The 18,889-nt window shown below is 42.2% G+C and overlaps 1 protein-coding gene across 1 annotated transcript in view; it reads left to right on the forward strand.

Moving 5' to 3' along the window:
- The first annotated feature begins 1,570 nt into the window (after window positions 1-1,570).
- The window catches only part of CPE (carboxypeptidase E), a 56,654-nt gene continuing 39,335 nt past the window's right edge, over window positions 1,571-18,889 (forward strand). Inside the window, exon 1 of the mRNA XM_041479920.1 lies at window positions 1,571-1,937. Within this exon, the coding sequence (XP_041335854.1) occupies window positions 1,652-1,937 (286 nt within the window). The 5' untranslated portion in view covers window positions 1,571-1,651. The remainder of the gene's footprint in view (window positions 1,938-18,889) is intronic.

An 18,889-nucleotide genomic window follows, 5' to 3' on the forward strand; every position in this document is an offset into this window, starting at 1 on the left:
TTCCTGTTTGGAGCCCTGAGAGGGCTGCACATGTTGCACGTGGTTCTAAAGCAATGTGATGTCATAAACAAATTTTTTTTAATGTAATCCAGTTAATGCTGTTAGGAAGGGGAGAAGTCAGAGAGAGAGCCCTTTTGTGATCCTAAATTCAAACAGTGATCTTTGGTCAGAGAAAAGACCATATCAAGGAGTCTCTTCACGTCCAGGTCTTGTGAAACACTTAGCGCAAATTAGTGTTGTGATAACCTCAGAGCTAATGGAACATGCTATGACAGGCATCTCCAAAAGTTTTCTAGCAGTAAGAATGAAGAGTTGAAGGCTTCAAAAAGTGCTCTGATGGTGACTTTGCTTGTGGCTGCCTGGAATTAAAGTGGACAGGGCAGCTTCTGAACCCAGTTGGCTTTGAAAGACGGTGAGAACTGGAAGGACTGAACTTTGGTTCTTGCTATGAAGAAACACATCAAATAATTCAGCACTGAGATTTAGGGCTCTGGAAGGTAGGAAGTATAGGTAAATAGAGACAGATATTCAAGTATTTATGCGTAGTAGTTTTACATTCAGGTCTGTTTCAGATGCTGAATCACTTTCTGAGCTGGTATATCACCAAAGGTCAGTGAAAACATTCTCCTAGAAGAGATTGTGTCCATTATCACCTTATTTGAAGTAGACACCCACAATTTAGGAAAATATTAATAATATCACCAAAGATCTTTAAAAACAATCTTCCTGAAAATTGATTCAGTATTCAGGGTCACCCTTTAAAATCAGAATAAGCATGCGTTAAATTATTCAGGACAAAATTGTGTTTGTAGAAGGATGAATTGGATGTGTAATTTTCAAAATTTTGAACCTCAAAATTTTCTGGCAAGTCTTTGTGTCCTTAAAAAAAAAAATTAAGCAAGCAAAAAAGCCCAAATCAACAACCTGATATGGAAGTTGCTCTTTAGCATTTAGCCTTTTGCTTTCAGAACTCGTCCTTTGCAGGCTGTTTCAACATAATCTAAACAGCTGTGCCTATGAAATTGAAAAGAACAAGGCTTCAGAAGACCTGTAGTATCTGCGGTCTAAAAGAAACGGATTTATTAATACATGGTTAGTGGTTCTTCACACGAGCATTTGCTTTGAACAGGCTGGAGCGTGCTCTCTAAGTACTGTCGGTATCAGAAAATAAGTCTAGCTTTATTCTCTCCTTTCTGTAATGCAGCAAAGACGCCTTATAAATGGGGATCAAAGCGACCCTGCAGATGACGGTTTACAGTTTTCCCTGTCAGTCAAACGCATCCGTGCTGCCCTGCAATAGCACTGAATCATTCATGGAGCGCTCTGTTACTTCACGCTTGTGGCAGTGGGTGAACCCGCTGGGACCGCATAAACTGATGAGGCGGTGCGGAAAACGCGCACCCGGCTTCTCGCAGCGTGTTTATCGCAGCTGGTAGATGACAACAGCTTGAGCGGCTTTCGCCTGCATCGTGCGGTGCCCGCCCTCCGCGGGAGCGCTCGGGACGCGGATCGGGGCGGATCGGGGCGGAGCGCCCGGTCCCGCCCCGCCCCGCCCGCCGCCCCCCGGCTCCCTCCCGCTCCCTCCCGCTCCCCGCTTCCCTCCCTTCCTCGCTGGGTGCCGCCGGCGCTGGCGGAGCAGCAGGCGGGCGGGATGGCGGCGCGGGTGCGGGTGCTGCTGCTGGCGCTGTGCGCGGTGCTCGCTGCCTGCCGGGCCGCGGCAGAGCCGGCGGCGGCGGCCGCCAGCCGGCGGCGGCGGCTGAGCGCCGAGGAGGGCATCTCCTTCGAGTACCACCGCTACGCCGAGCTGCGGGAGGCGCTGGTGGCCGTGTGGCTGCAGTGCCCCGCCATCAGCAGGATCTACACGGTGGGGCGCAGCGCCGAGGGCCGGGAGCTCCTGGTCATCGAGATCTCGGACCGGCCCGGCGAGCACGAGCCCGGTAAGGGGGGGCGCGGCCCGCGCTGCCCGCACCTGTGCGCCCGGTAACGGCGGCGGGCGCGGCCGCTGTCCCTGGAGCGCTCGCTGCGGCGCCGGCACCGGCACCGGCTGCCAGCGACCGCTGCTTTGTGCCGCTGCTTTCGCGCCCGTTGCAGCAAGGAACGCCTGGATTCCCCGTAACATGCCGGGTTCGCCGGCAGGGCAGGCGCTGGCCGCCCTTCCCCGCAGGAACCGCAGCGCCCGGGGAGCGGCGTGAGGCAGGAGCGCCCCGCGGGAGCGGCGTGTGGCGGCCAGGCTGTCCCCGGGGATGTGTCACCCACCGCGGCGCGCTGCGGGCGCCGGCACCGGTGCCTCGGGATGCGTGGTTGGGCGTACTTAAGAGTTTGGGACACCTTTATCAAAGGGAATGTGATTGATGCCGTGCGCTTGTATTCCACCTACGATGGTGTCAGTTTCATTGTTTTCGCTTTTAGAATCGATAGTGTCGCTGATGTCCGTCTGTGAAAGGGCTCATCCGTGAGGGCTGCTCGGTACCTTTGGCCCAGCCATCAGCCTTCTGCAGTCATGTCCTCACATTTCCCTCTCTGGGTTACAGCACAGGTCTGGAAGTCCGTGACTTTTAGGTGGAGGTGTGGCTTCTGTGTCTCTCCGGCGATTTGGCCAATACAATTAGTGCTTAATATTCTGCTTTATGGCCTGAATATAACCTTGCTTTGTGTCCTCAAGAGACTTAATGTTGGGGCTACAGATAGAACTTAGAGGTTATAGGATATTGGACATAAGGGGGATGCAAGAGGAAGCCAGGGTAGCAAAGCAATGTCTTGGAATGAAAAATATGGGGAATGCAGTGAAATTTGAAAAATTTCCTTGTGGTGTGTTACCATCTGATAAGAGGGGTAAGGATCCTGAAGCTAAGAATGAGTCTATTGCCGCTGTGTAATTTGTACACTAGAGTGCTAACAGTAATTCTGGGATTTTGCATTGCTGCCAGGGAATAGCAGCTATAGCTCATTTATGTGACTGTTGTGTCAGGCCAGCTGAAAGGGACAAAAAGAGCAGCACACTGTGCAGTCTCAGATGGGGCTATGCCTCTTCCCGGAGACACACTTCTCTTGGTGTCAGTGATGTGAGAAAAGGCTTGTCATTGAGCCCAAGCTAAAGGGAATCCACAGTATATTAATAAAAAACTGCAAAGAAGAAAATTTCCTATGGATTGCATTCACATACAAGCTATAGGCAGTGTCAAACATGTCCTGGAACCTGCTCGGCACCTTACTAAGGGAGCCCTATAGACAAAAATGCCACATGTTGCAATGTCCAAATCACGTGTCAGGGAATGTGATGAGGCCTGGCAATCTTTAGTGGTGGATGCTGAAAATGCTGGTTTTTGAAGGGGATTAACCAGGGTTTGAACCACAGCAAATTCATTGTTTTATTTCAATCCTCACTTTCATTCTGTCAGGTTCTGAACATTTCTCAAAAAGTGGAGTGCTACTCCTCTCTGCAGTGGTGCATGAAAAATACTTGGGATCTTTTTGGGAAGGGCACCAAGACAGACCTCATGCATAGTTTCCCTTGCACTCCTTAGAATCGTAAAAACATTGATACCACCCCTGCTTCTTTATTACAGAGCCTAAGCACCTATATATTGTGCCAATGGTTGCATTAGAGGTGTTTTCTTCTTAAAAATGTGCCCTTTCTTCTACTGTGTAGTAAAAGGCAGCACTGTTTATTTTTCTATGGGAGCTTTTTTGAGCTGTGCAGTAAAAGAAGTGGAGCCTTGTACCAGCCTTGGCAGGAAATGTGAGACTGATTCTGCTCATACCTGAAGGGGGAACCCTGCTCTCTTTTACCATCTGTGCTTGATTCCCAGGGCAACAACCAGAGTAAGGATATTTTGTGTGGTAAAGCTTGCAGCATCAGAATGTGATTTATCATCATCTATTTTTATTAAAAAATTATGTAATCAAAGACACACATATACATACATATAGTTACTTTTCATTTTTCCCAGACAGCCAAAAAGTTGTAAGTTCTGAACATAATCAGTTCCTGCAGGACATCCTGAGCGTCACAGGAATTATTTTTTAAATATAGGGAAGTATGAACAAAATATATGCTGTGGTTCACAGATTTATAGTCTATAGAGAGCTCATGCTTCTAGAAGGCTGATGAGTACACAGGGATGATACCTGAATCATCTAGTGAACAGCTGTGAAACAAAAAAATGTTTGTGTTCACTTAGTGAGCAAGTTGATGACAAAATAGATCAGGAAAGTGTCAGCAGAGCATCAGTAAAGACTCTTTGTACTGAGTAAAGAGGCTTTGTACTGAGCAAATCAAATACTGCATATACATGCAACCATTGCATAATCACATGTATGGCATGGCTGTGTAGCCTTGTTTGAACGCATTTGATTGTATGCAAGCGCATAAAATAAATCAAGTTCAATTTTTGAGTATCAGCTGTTTTTGAAAATTAATTTGTAATATATGTGCAATATTTGAAAAAAATTGCTTGAGAGAAATAGGAAAACTTAGAAATGTGCTTTAGACCTCCAAGGCAACTGGAAAAAATCCTCAGTGAATGAAGAAACTGGAACAAATCCTAATGGCCTCGTTTTTTCCTGGGGTAAATATTCATTAGGAGGATTTTTTTAAAGTCCTGATACTGCATTGGAAGTCAGAATGACTTCATAAGAGCCAGTCTGGTTTCTTGCACAGTCATACCACTTGTCTTTGCGAATGTTGGAAACCCGAATTAGTCACCTGCGCACCGCGAGCTGAGCCTGCACTGAGCTCTTCCCGAGGACACGATAAATGCCAGAAGCGTGAGACTGTCTGAAGCTTCTGATGCTACATTAAACACTGAGAGAATGTGCTGCCTTTCTGCAAACTTGAACACCACACTAGCTGGGCTTCAACTGTGCTTCGTGCCAAACAGTGTTTGGACTAATATTTGTAATTTTGTGCATTTTGTGATGTTGTTGTTTTTTTTGGGGTTTTTTTTTTTGTTTTCTTTTCTTTTTTTTTTTTAATGTTTGTTTGGGCTTTTCTTGTGGCAACAATTTCTTTAGGGTGATACTGCATTTATATGGGAGATTGGAGCCTGCAATCACTAATGGAAAAGAAGCCCTTGAATAAGCAAAAACACAACCCAGAGATGAAGATATTTGAACTTCATCAAGTTTTATACCAAGGCAGAAAACATCACTTTGAGTTGCTGAGGGCAAGGCAGTGAAGGCAGAGAAGACTTGAATGAGACTGTCAGTGTAGCAGGTGTTGCATGAACGTAGACTGGAAGCAATCCAAATATTTTGGAGTAGCTTTGATTGCATGAGAAAATATAGTTTCGTCCCTGTGCCCACCCAAAATTGACAAAGTTGACAGAAGCCTGTGGACCGCAAGGTCAGACAAAATGAGAAGAAAGAAGTTGGGAAGTGGGAAGTTGATGGTGGACCAGGGGAAAACAGGACATTTGATGGCAAAGCACAGATTTATTTTTGGTTTTTTCTGGGACAATACTTTGCCTTAGTTCACATGCAGGAGAATACCGACTACTCCTGAGAGAGGAAATAGGCTCTTGCTCTGGATGTCTGATGTTCTATTGAACAGAATGTTAATGATTTTATCGTTCATCCTTTTCCCCACAAGCATCTTTAAAAATATTTCAAATGGAAGGAAACTACTACTAATTTGTAGTAGAGTGAGACAACTGATTTTCTAGAGAATGACATTGTTTTTAGTTTCAAACAACAGGGCATCGTGAAGTGGTGAGGCAGGAGCACACCGTGTGTGAATTGAGCGGTGCAGCTGTGACTTGGAACATTCACAGGGCCCTGTGGGTGTGACTTCAGTCAATTTTATGAGGTGCAACTCAGCTACAATAATTCTTGGACCCATCACTTTATCAAAGACTCCACTTGGCAGGGTGAGGAAATGAGCTGGGTTGGTCACTGCTGGCGCTGAGCCTAAATAAGCTTCTAGGCTTCCCAAATTGCAGCTCCTGAACTAGCCCCTCCAAAGCCCCCAGATGTGAGGCTCTCAGTTTCCTAACACCCCAGCCATGCAGTACTGGAACCATTTCCTCCTGCAAAAAAATAATTAGAGGGTGACTAAGAGAGAAGTGAAAATCATGGCTCTGTATTGGTGAATGGATAAATCCAAGATCTGTCTGCTAATACAAACAGGTTTTTATTCTGTCAATGAAGTGCTCCTGTATTCAGCTGTGGCACCAGCCATGCAGACTGGTACTTTCAGTGGTAAGAAGGTGCCATAAGTAAAGCTGATGAATTTACAGGGAGAAAAATTGTTTCTCGTAATGCCTTTGTCACTGTTGCACAAAACCCATTTTAAAATATTTCTTGATTTATTGTAATCTAAATGAGTCTGCAGCCGTTTAAGAGAACCATGAGCAGGTGCTGCTCTTTTTCAAAAGACAGCAGGAAGAAGAACAAGCAAACGTGTAGGAGACTGCTGAGGTTTCAGGCCAGCATGGGCAGGAATCAGCTGTGCCACTGTAGGTGGCAGCCAGAGTGGGGAGTGACACTGGATGTCACCTGTGGGTGTTACGGGCTGCCCTGCTTCAGAGGAGTGGGTGCGGTGCTGGGCTTGGTGGCAGTGTTGTGTCCCTGGTGATGTCAGAAAGCACACAGCTCCTCTCTTGGTTATGGAGATGCCATCAGACACAGTTGTTCTAACCTCATTATCTGCAGTTAATTGCACTTGATTTTCTGAATCTTTGTTTTCCTTGTGCCCCAAATCTGCACGTAAAAATCTTATGAGCTCTTTGATTGGACCTGTTGATCTTTCCCATGTGTGAAAAGCATTAATACAAATTGCACATGGCAAGAGCTTGTTATTAAATCTAGATATTAGAGAGCAAGCCCAGTTTGTGTGCTCGAGGTTTAAGCAAACACCAGTTTATATCAAGGGCCACTCATGTAGTGTTCCCTTTTTAAAGGGAGACGTTGAAGGGTACAGAGCTGGTCGCTGGTGGATGTGTGTGCACTTCGTTCATGCTCACCCAGCTGCACTGCACAAAGGTAGGGGCTGTAAATAGGTCGGTGTCAGCAGAGCACTTTGTATCAGGAACACAGGAGGTGCTGTGCTGACCCTGTCGTGCTTTCACCCTTTCTGTCAGCTGTGCTTTAGCTGCTCTCCTGCTTAGGTTTGCAATCCTCTTTAAAGGTGAGCTGCTGCCTGGGCGCCTGCAGCACCAGGCGAGCAGGAGCAGGGCAGCTGCTGGTGTCTCCATAGGGGTGGATAGAAAATGCAGAGTAAAACATGGTTGAGCTTATTCCTCATTCTGCAGTTGGAATTTTTCTTTCCTTTGTGCCTCAGGGAACAGATTTTCTTTCAGAGTTGGTGAGGACGTTCTGGCTTTCTCATCACAAACTGTCAGGGATATGCTGCCGGCTCGCCTGCTGGGAGCGCAGATCTGGGGCGGGCTGTACCTCCTGCATTCTACGGAAGGCTGAGAAGCTGTAATTACCTTTCCAGCAAAATCCCTCATGGGTTTTTGTGCCGGTTAGGGTATCCCTCTGAAGTCACCCAGCTAGGATTTGGCCTGGGGCAGTTTCTGGCAGGATGATTTTAATGCTGCCTGCATTCAGAGTGGGATGTTCAGTGTCCTTCACAGACTGTGCGGGTTGTGCAGGTCTCGGGAGGGCTGTAGAGCAGCATGAAGATGGCTGCATGTGCGTGCTGAGTGAATTTTTTAGACTTTCAGATTCTTCTTCCTTAATTTTATCTTTCTTAAATAATATTTGCTTAATAGTTCCGATTTCATCCTATCTCAGTTCTCATGTTCAGCTAAAAATGGAGGTGTAGAATACAAAGCAAGAAACGTCTCACTGGTGCAAATCAAGGAGAGGCAGACACATTTACAGATCTCATTCGCAGCTCGTTGTTAATGCCATTCACGTTCCCATTGAAGTCAATGGAAATTCCCAGTAAGTGTGGTTAGGCAGCTGTGCTAGGCAGTCTGCAGTGTTCCCGACAGATACAATGCTCTCCTCACTCCAAATCACTTCACTGACCGGTATTTAAAGACATCCCTTTTTGTTAGAACATTTAAGAAAGGGTTAATAGAGGCTGTGTGCTACCTGCGGAAGCACAGTGCATCCCAGCTACAGCATCTCAGCTGTTTATCTTTTATTTACTGGAATGACACAAATGGCAAACAAGCCGGGTTAAAAAGGTCTGTAATCGTTAAGAATAAACATGGCTCTACACAAGGCAGTTGTTTTACTTTTCAGACTTGAAATGAATCTGAGTATGCAGACTATTCAGGGTTTGTTGATCTGACCCGGGCTGCTTTTGACAATCCCACTCCTTTTGAAAGAGTTGATTACTTTAATTTCTTCCAAAGAGAAGAGTTGTCATCACCTCCCACACCTTCAGAATGCCTTATCAGTTCCCAAAGAAAACAGAAGGGGAGCCTGTTTTGTTGTTGTCTCGTCTTAAAGTGATGTTTTATTAGGGTGGCAATAATGCAAACTCCAGACAATTTGTGAGGAGTCTATAAAGCATTGGTATTTCCCAAGATTTTGTGACATGTATTGTCAAAGCCAGTAAGTTGGAGTTGTGTGATTTATCAAAAGTGACCTCGTTATTAAAATATTTAAATTTTTTTTTTTTTCAGGAGAAGCTGTTTATTATTCTGTAATTTAGTAATCAATATCTCAAGTCTTTAAATAACATGGAGGATGAAAAACACAAGAGGGGTCTTCTGATTTCAGCATAAACACAAATTTTTGGTTGTGACAGTGGAGTTGCTGCTAGACTCCTCTGACAATTTAGTACTAAAACTTGTTTGGAATTAATTCTGTGTTCATTACATCTAATTTCTGTTTTCAAAGATGGCATGTGATTTAGAAGCCTACATACTGGGCATGCATATTCATGCTGTAATCTCCCTTTTCCTGGTCGGAGGAACACCTCTAGGCTAGGCTGCAGTGCCCTCTGAAAGGATCTGTTTTCTCCACTGGCTGTAAGAGCAGCTAACATTGGGTAGGCTTCTGACTTAAAAACGAGTGCAAGAGCTTATGGTTAAGATCTGGTGAATCCCAGCCTTCATGTATCATCATCTAATGTGCCTTGTTGTGCTTTATGCGCTATTTTTGCAAAACATACAGTTTATGAACCATGTCTGAGCTTTTTTCAGCACATTAATTTATTTTTCTAAGTCCTCATATCTATTTTAATTCATGTTCTTCCTAAGAGAAAAAAAAACCTCCAAAACCAAAACATCATGTCACATAATTTTTTGGTCTACATTTTCTTTTTAAACAAAAGTCTCATGCATGTATTACCACAGAGCCTTCTTGCTGTTTTGTTTTCTTGGTGTTTTTTTTTTTTTTTCCCCTCCAATTGGATTTGGAATTAAACTGTGAAGAAGACTAGTAACTCAATTCTCTTAAAACTTTTTGGAATCAAAAAAAGTGAAAACCACGGTATGTACCTCAAGGCATCAGGGTAAGGTAATTGAAATTATTGCTAGGGTTACAAGGAGCAGAGTAAAGGGTGTAAACAGCATTTTGGAGCGAGGTGCACATCAAAAGCCAGCGTTCAGTGAATTCAGTGGGAATGGGGTGTTATACATGAAGATTATTTTCTAGTGTGCTGGGGCTAAATGAAGACATCAAGGGTCTATGTAGTAAAAAGGCTGGAAATAGAAGTCCTTTTGAGTAAAACGGTGGCAGAGTAGGCAGGTTTGGTCTGCTGTGGGACAGGAAATTGAGCTCTTTTTTCTGCCATACTCAGCTTGTATCGTCTCAGGATAAGGGTGAAAGCTGGTGTGTTCTGGCAGTGGGCTAGGAGCTCTGCAGAGCAACAGTGCTGAAATTGAGCTAGTCCCAGCTTCACGTGCTGGGGTTTTGGGATTTGGAGCAGAAGTGCTGCCATACTGTGAAGAAAAGACTGTACGTGCCAGGGTGCCGTAGCTGCCCCTGGCAATGAAGTTGTTGCCTCTCTTGCTGCTTTCAGGGACACTGTTGGGGAAAAGGACACAACTAAAAGTGAGGTCTTGGTCCATGGTGTCCTTCCCTTTGAAATGGAGGTTTCCTGCAGGGTGCCAGCGCTGTGCTGGCTGAATTGGCATTGGTCACATCTTCGTGTTACAGCAGCAGGTATTGTCCAAGGGCTGTGAGGTTTGGGTCAATATGAAGCCGTATGTTAGAGATGTGTCTGTGTACCTACAGTGGCCAGGTAAGAGAGAATCTTGAATCATAAACCTGTGGCTGGCAGTTCAAAGGCAGTAAACATTTGTTTTTAATTAATTTCCAAAGAGAGACATTTATAATGTATAAGCTAGTAGCTGCTTCCTGTAGTTGTTCATACTGAATTATGAGCAGAACCTCACATCCTTGTTTGCTTGCAAATGAAGTCCCGTGGAGACAGGTGTTCTTTGCATGGAGCTGCACATGGCCTTGGAGTGTGAGCTGCCTGATTTATGATCAAAGATACTGTTCTGGCTGCAGAACCTGCCCAAAGCAAGAACAACCTGATATAAAATTTCGATAGCCAAATCGAATTTAATTTTTATACGTTTTAAAATATTAAAATATCTCTTCTTTTTAAAGAAAGCAAGCAAGCAGCACTGGGTGGCCGGGGAGTCACCGCTCTGCTCACGGCACACACCACTGCAAGTTCACCAGAGTATATATACTGTTTGTAAGCCTGCAAAGCATTTTCCAGTGTGCTTGGTTAGTCCAAATCAGCAAATATCAGTAAGCTGGGATCAGCAATTTCATAATCTTTCCAGGTGGTCGTTGGCTTCCTGTCATTCTTGTGGTTGTCTGCAGGGAGGCCTTTCACTGGTCTCTGCTACATCTTGTACAAGTGCATCAAGCTTTTTGTTATACATAAGCATGTAGTTGCTTTGTTGCAGTATCCCTCAGCTTTACCTCAACTTCCTCTATTTTTTCCTAAGTATCAGTCGTTTTTCCAACCTCATCTCTTTCACTCTACTACACTTGTATTTCTTTGTTTGATGCTTTATTTGGCTGTTTGGTCAGAAAGTTCAGAATCATTCTTTGTATCCACTTTTGGCACAGCATTTGCTGATTGCATTGCCAATTGACACGAATCACAAAAGCATTTTTCACACAACCTGAATGCCATTTTGAGTACTTATGCTTAGGGATGGACTTGCCTTAAGGCCAAAGGAAAAGAGTTGTTTGATCAGGGGAGACATCAGACTGGCCAAAGTTTATTGAACTGTTCTCTTGGCATCCTTGCTAGTCTAATGATCTGGTAGGTGTCTAGAAGGTATGGCCCAGACATTTGCCATATGAGTTCTCCAAACAAAAGAGAAATCATCCAGTACTTTGCTATGAGAAATGCAACTAAGAATTCAAAGATACAAAGAAAATGGAAGGACAGTGAGACATTTCAAAGGTTAAAACTTTCTGCATAGCTGTTTCCTCTACCATTACATTAGAGATATCTGGATAATACATGTGTGAACTACCACATGGTTGTCTCCTGACATTTTTGGCTGCAAAACATTCATTTGAATTTTATTTTTGGGTCCCTCAAACTCAGCTTCACTGTCCTTCAGTTACACATTGTTATCCTTCAGTGTTATGAGTGGTGCATTCCTTGCACATTGATCATTCAAGAAGAAACTTTTTTTCCTGTGCTAAACCAAATATTTTGCGGTTTTGGCAGCATTTTGGCTTATTGCACACAAGCACAGTTCTAGAACTATAAGCAAAATTGGGGTCAGTCTAAGACATGAATAGACACTTTTTACACACCTGAAAAATGGTACTTCAAAGGAAGCCTTGTGACTATGGTAAGCTGACTCTCCATGTCAGATCTGCACCTGGTAAGACTAGACTGTGATGAAATTTTTCCTCCCACCCAGCTACTGAGCATCCACAAATCAATCTGAAGTCAGTGGGAGATATTAATCTGAATTTAAACAGGAGACTTATAAATCCTGATAATAATGTACCCTAAATGTTTAAGCCAGCTTGCATGTGTATTCTAAAAAAAGAAAGCTAAATGTGACTCTAATTTTGTAATAGCCTGCACTTAAGGAGTGAGTGGTCCAAGTTTATGCTGCTCTTGATGAAATGTCTTCCTTTCTTTGGTGACATCAGTACATGGAGAGGGAAAAAGCTGTGTGGTTGGGAGCTGGGCTTTCATATGCTTAAATTTTAAACATGGCCATTGTAAGAAGTTGTTTCACAGAGAGGAAAGTCTACTTTCTGGTGAAGGATGGCTGGCTGCTTTCCTGGCTCTGGTGGGAATGTTTTGTGGTTTTGGGCAAGAGCACCCTCTCCCTGTGACTCAGGTTCTCCTCTCCTTGCCTAGGTTCTCAGCTTCCACGCTGGGTTTGCGTGTGGCTGTGCTGTGTATCCAGTGTAGAGGTACTTGAGAGACAGCATGTGGCTCAGCATTTGATCTGCCTTTAACAGGCAGTTCCTACCTGCTTCCTGTCAGATTTTGCCGAGTAGCAAGTAGCCCCAATATTTGTGTTGATTTAGCTATGCTAATGGACATATGGTGAGGAATTGCAAGAGTTTCTCCCCCTATTTGCCTGCTGCACAGCCACAGTTTTTTGTTTTGTTTAAAAATCTGCCTTCACAGCAGATAAATATAAAGAAGGAAGCAAATCCTTTTCTTCTGGTGCTGATAGGAAGAGTCACAACAGAGACATCAATATTTGCAAGGTTTCCACGTGTTGCAGATAAGGGAACAAATCCATAGTCAGAATGAATTGCTAACCTTCAGTGAAAATCTTTCAGTACAAATCTTTAGTGGAAAAACCTATAAATAAACAGAAACAGAGGAACATCTGTTCCTTGATGCTCCATGAAGCAGCTGATAAAAATAAAATCTGTATTATAACAGTAGCCAGTACAAGATGAAAAAGTACCTGACAATGGAACTCCTCCTGAATAGAGAAGTTTAGGAGCCAAGAAGCTCATCTGACTTGAAAATTGAAGAATTGTCTGAAATAGATGTTGCCATGGAGACAGATAGGATTAGCAGCCTGAGACTGATTTCATTGGTCTGCTGCTAGCACAAGTTGCTTGTTTGAGTAGCATTAATATGTTGTCTCATGCTGCTTTATATGCTGAGACCATCTGGCATTAGTGGTATTTAAAGGTGCAGTCCTGTTACGGAAGGAGTTGGCCAGCATGGCTTGATTTATGTTTGTAAGACAAGCTAAAAGAGTTGCAGGGTCTTTGAAAAGCTGTCTTGTGCACAAAAATATTCTGAAAAATCCTAGCTTGTACAGAGATGAAGTGGGGCTTTGGGAAACAGCGCGAGGAATTTCAGAAGTTTGCTTTATACTCAGTCAGCACATATTTGAAATATTCTCTGCACAAATACACACTTCTGCATGTTTCTTCAGGTGTGAATGTGAAAACAGCCAGAGTTTTTCAAAAATAAGCCTTTTCCCTGTAAAGCTGCTTGGGAACTACAGCTCCACCACCTTGAACGAACACAAGATCATATTGTTTATTAAGGAAAAGTATGTTGTAATGTTGCAGGGTTAAATGAAGGAATTAAGGTCTAACCAAACAGAGCCCCTTTAGCTTACTTCAGAGTCCATGATTTCAAGAAAAAATTTTTTCGTTTAGTTTGACTATATGCCTTCAAAAATATATATTTTTAGCAAAGGATTTGATAAGAAAGACAGTTTGTAGAGACTAAGATAAACCTTATCTTTGATCTATTTATATCAATGAGTCTTCATCTGCTTTCCTTAATACCACTCTGGAGTGGGAGTTATCTTCCAAAGGAGCTTATATGACAGTGCTGACATGCCTCAGATGCTTTTAAATTTTCACTATTTTGTTCTTTGATAATTATTATCACGGTACTTAATTATTGTCAGGACTTTTTTCCCAGACAGAGATGAATGGTTAGAGTGACCAAATAAGAGCCAGTAAATATTCCTGTCTGAGTTTGAGTTTTTCTGGAGGCTGGGCATGGTAAGGAAAGTGGCTAGGAGGAAAACTAGCTGGAGGCTTTGTTCTCCTGGGTAGACTTAAAACTGGGTGGAATTTGAAGTCAAGTCTCGATAATTATTCCTAAGCTTGATAGGCATTTTTACGTTACATTTTTACAGCTTACTGATATTCTGAAACTACTGATGGAGAGCATTTCTAGCAGTGTTCTTCAGCAGTGTAACATTTGTCCTCAGGTATCAATGTGATTGATATTTCTTGGATATCAGTGTGAAGTGTGTAGTACAATAATAAAATGAAACAAGGACAATGGGTCTGTTCCACAAATCTTTAGGTTTTAAGCTTTTATTCTGGAGCTCTGACTTTGGTGCCAAAACAAATTCTTCATATAATTTTGCTTCAAGTGCAGGACCCAAGAAATACATAGCTGTGAATGTCCTCACTCCTTCAAATAGCTTTAGAATGATTATATTTGGTGCTTGATGTTTTTACAGCTTAGTTCTGTTTTAACAAAATGAATATAGGGCATAGGAAGAAAGCCAAATAACTTGTGTTCCCAGCCTGCTCCCAACCCCCAATTCCTAGTTTGCAAATCAGTTTGCCCCGTTTTGTTTGCTTGTTTTTAATGCTGCCATTCAGTTCTCTCTGAAACAAAGCTCAGGTGCAGTTTTGGGTGTCAGTGCACCCCAAGACCCACCTCATGGTGACACAGATGTTACTGCCACAGAGCTGTTGGCTGCTGTTACCCCTGAGCAGTCTTCCAGCTTGTCATGTCTTGTGGCCTCCCGTGCATCTTCCTACTCTCACAGCACATCACGTTTCCACAGAGTGCTAAAGTATTAAAAACACCCTGAGAGGCTGTGCCCTAAATGACTGTGGGCACTGTGGTTTAGATAAACCCACAAGTAAGAACTTCCTGGAGACCCTGTGGTCCAGGAGTAGCCTTCTCCATCCCTGGGGAGGTCAGGAGGGATCCTGGCCTGAGGAGCTGGGGTGTAAGCCACCTACAGTGCTTGATGTAGGGGTCTTCTGGGTGCTTGTTGGTTTTCAGTTTTATTATTCATACTTAAATCTTCATTTCTGATTTTGGCCAGATGCTACTTCATTCCTTCACATTATTTCATTTGTTTCAGTTCTCCAGATACTGACATTTGACATACCACTATTTATAGTCTAGGAATGAACTTTTGTTTTTTCTCCATTCCATTCATTTCCAGGGATAGAATGATGCTTCAATTCTTGCTGCATTTCCATAGTATTGAAATGAGCTGACTGCAGCCGATTAAGCTATTCACTGAATATTTCAGTGTGAAAAAAGGTGATAGAATTGAGAAACAATAGCATCTGAAATAGCACCAGTTGTGCTACATAACATTCTGCTGAGTTGCAAAGTCTGCTAACTTGACTGTCTGAAACTGAAATAGTTGCAGTCAGGCTTTCTTGTCTGAAGTGTCCAACACAATTATTTAAATTTACTATTAAAGTGAAGTGGACTTAATGCAGATTAATGTTTTTCAAGTTTTGTGATAAATTTTACCAGTAGCCCTGAAAACTAATGATATGGAAATGTGCTTTTGAAATAGCCAGCCATAGGTGGCTCATGACACATTGTTCTCAAAGTACCACTGCAATAGCACTGTAGATACAATAGATTTATTTTAACAATAGATTTTCTATTTTCAGTGGATTACTAAAATATTATTCCATATGAGGTGGGCAATTTCAGAAACTTGTAGTTAAAAACAGCTGAATCATCAGAAGGTGGAATGTGTCCTGTATGAAGAATCAACACAAGGCTCCAAAAATGCTTTGCTTAAATATAAACAGAGCTGTTATTAGATTTATGCTTCCTAAGGTTTGTCCCAGGACAGTTGCTCCTTTGGATATCCTTCCAGTGCTGCTCCTGTAATCCCAGTGAAATCACAGTATGAGGTCAATCTGGAGTGCTCAGTTATTTGAAGTGAAGGCTGGAAGAAGATTTAGTGCCTGTGTATACCTCTGACTTCCCCCTCGAAGTTGCAGGGAATATTTGTTGTGCCTGCACTGCAGCTCACCCTCTGGGACCCTGGGGCAGCAGGGCTTGCGCAGCTTGTGGCAACCTGTGGCAGGGAATCCTTTGGTGTCTGAGATGGCCAGACACCACAGAAACTGGAGATACTGTCTGGTGCAGTCCAGTCCATTCTTCATTTTCTCTTTCCTAGCAGCTGAAAGGATTAGGATGACCTAAACAAGAAAAAAAGGTTCTTTAGTGTCCTCTCTAATGACTTAGTGGCATTGTCTTCTGCTCATACCCATCCACTCTGTATGGACTTGATAGCTGAGAATATGGTGTCTGTATGAGTTCCTTATTCACTTGGTATCAAAATTTACTTTATGTAGCTTTAAATATAAATTACAGCTTTCATGTTGGTTTTATTTTTTTTTTCTCCAGCGTAAAATACATTGTGAGGCAGGACATTGAGCATCATGCTACTAGAGTCTGGGAAGAGAGCTGCATGTTGCAAGGGGAAAGTGACCATCCACAGCTGAATAAATTAAAATTTACTTGTTGTCAGTGCCTGCATCTGGGAGCACTTCCCAGATTATTTGTATTAAATATATGAACATTGAGCTAGATAGATTGTACCCTATTGCTGGTATAAAAAATATAAGTCGAAACCTCTGCAAGCTTCCAGTTGGGATTTAGACACATTGCACCCTAGAAAGTGGGGAATGGCTTATATGTTTTTCTGTACAAAGATTAATTTTAAACATTTTTTCTTCCTTTGTTTTGCTAGCTTTTCTATCCTTTTTACCCCCTTTTTTTTTTCTTTAGTCACTGCAGTTGTCTTTTAAAAGCAAGCACTCAAAATACAGCATGGGTGAAATAGAGGTGAGGAAACAGAGAAGACTAAAAAAATGTGGCTTTGCTACAGATTCTGTAGACTTTCTGTTTTCTTCAGCCTTAAAGGCTTCATTATAGGGTGTATCAAGATTGTACTGTCTAGAAGGAGGCTGTAGTTGTAATGTACAATAAGATCATGGCACATTAGTCAGCAATCTGTTTATAGCATTGTGGTTTAGAGCAGAAACCCTTTCTGTAGGAGATTCTCCAGCAGAATCTCAGGAAAACTGAAGCAGCTGCAGCTGGAAAAGGAATTGTACATTAAAAAGGCCAGGGAGAAACCACGGATAGAGATCCTCCTCTGTTATTTATAGCTGTATCATTAAATGTCCCTTTCAAAGCTTTGAACAGAGATAGAAATCACATTTACATTTAGATACATAAAAGGAATACACAAATGATGACATCAGTGGTTCAGCAGATGGCAAAATGATTGCTGCAGTCCCTTATGAACTGGGATCTGTCATTGCAGTTTTGTCTAAATGGAAACCTCTGAGCAAAAGAACAGGGGATTTCAAGAGATAGGAAATGTACAGGGTCTAACCTAGTGTCTAGGAATAGAAGCAAGCAAAAAAAAAATTGTAATATTTCATCATTCAAAAAACAGGACTGTGGATCAAGCTCTTCCCTGCAATTGCTTTAGGTTAGAAATAAGTGCAATTCAGTTCAGACATCCTGCTTTTCTGTTGTTATCCCTTTGATTACCCTTGTTGCTCTTTGTTGTTTAAAAATACATTGAAATTAATGCAGAATAATTTCTCATTGTGTTTACTTGGCAAACTGGGTAGACCTTGTTTAATTTTTGAAGCAGTTTATAAGACATGCATAAGTGCATTTCAAGAAATGTATGTCAGGAGTTGCTTCTTCCAGCTTTCCCATTAACTGATTCACACTGTGTCTTCCAGGTAAGCAGTCAAAATTATAACCTGTGGAAATCTAGATGGAATTCAGTTCTGCATGCAATGAAGTCAATTGAAGCTTTGCCAGTGACATTAAGGATCCAGAGTTCGATATATTGCTTAAACTATTAAGTACTATAAAAGCAAGACTCAAGAGAGAGCTATATGTGTCTTCATAAGCCATTAATAATAATATGAAATAACATACTGTTAATTAAAATCATGTGATTGTGTGTACATATTCGTGTGTCTGTGCACATTTTATATCAGGAATCTTGCAAAAGGTCCTCATAGAAAGGGAAAATCCAATCTCTCAGCTATTGGCTGCAGAGAATCTGGTTTTTGGGCTCTGTAACAGAAGGTGCACCAATCTGTGGGTTAATTTCTGAGCTGATCTTTAAAGCTCCTGGAATACTCAGTAAGAAAAAGTAAAATTAAAAGACTGGAAAGACTTAACTCTAGTCCTTATCTTAGATAGGAGTCTGCATTAAAACAGATACCTGGTAAACTTTCCAGCCCTTCATATTCATGCTGCAAATACCTTTCATAAAGCAGTGGTAGGAAAATCTGAAAAGAAGCACAGCACCAATGGCTGTAGGATTTTTTCAATTCTTCTGTTTGATAAGCAAATGAATCCCAGATCGTACAAATATATTATGCAGATATGAATTAGGACATAATTATACCTGATCTCAGGTTGGAAGCTGTTTTGTGTTAAGTGTCACAGTAAAGCTTTAATGGCAGATACAGTATGTGAGGCCCATGATTTTCCCATTTCTAGTCATCCACAGACAATTGTGACCATTGTGACACAATAAATTGGGATGTTTTCCTTTTACTAATGTTATTAGCAAAGATTTCATGGTCTTCAGCATGTGCAAAATTGATCCTTTGATTGTTCTTCTTTCCTATTTGCTTGGCTATTGCTAGTAGCAGTTAAAATTTCAGACTACTTCAAAGACCAGGCTTTTTTGCTAAGCTCTTGGGGAAATCAAAAAACCCCCAACAAATGAAAACCAAACACCAAAATCAAATGAGAAACTCTTTCCAAACTGCTTTTGATTTTTAAAGCTTTGAAAAGCAGAAATTTTTAAAATTTCTTTGAATTTTGTTCTGTGCAAAATTACCAAAACAGAAACGAAGAAAAAGATCCATCTAAAAAACATTACAGTCTTGGCAGTTAAAAAAAAAAAAATTGTTTGATTTTTGAATTGTCAAAAATCGAATGTCTGCTGCC

This window comes from Pyrgilauda ruficollis, unplaced genomic scaffold (assembly GCF_017590135.1).
Source record: "Pyrgilauda ruficollis isolate IOZ18807 unplaced genomic scaffold, ASM1759013v1 scaffold5, whole genome shotgun sequence".
NCBI lineage: Eukaryota > Metazoa > Chordata > Aves > Passeriformes > Passeridae > Pyrgilauda > Pyrgilauda ruficollis.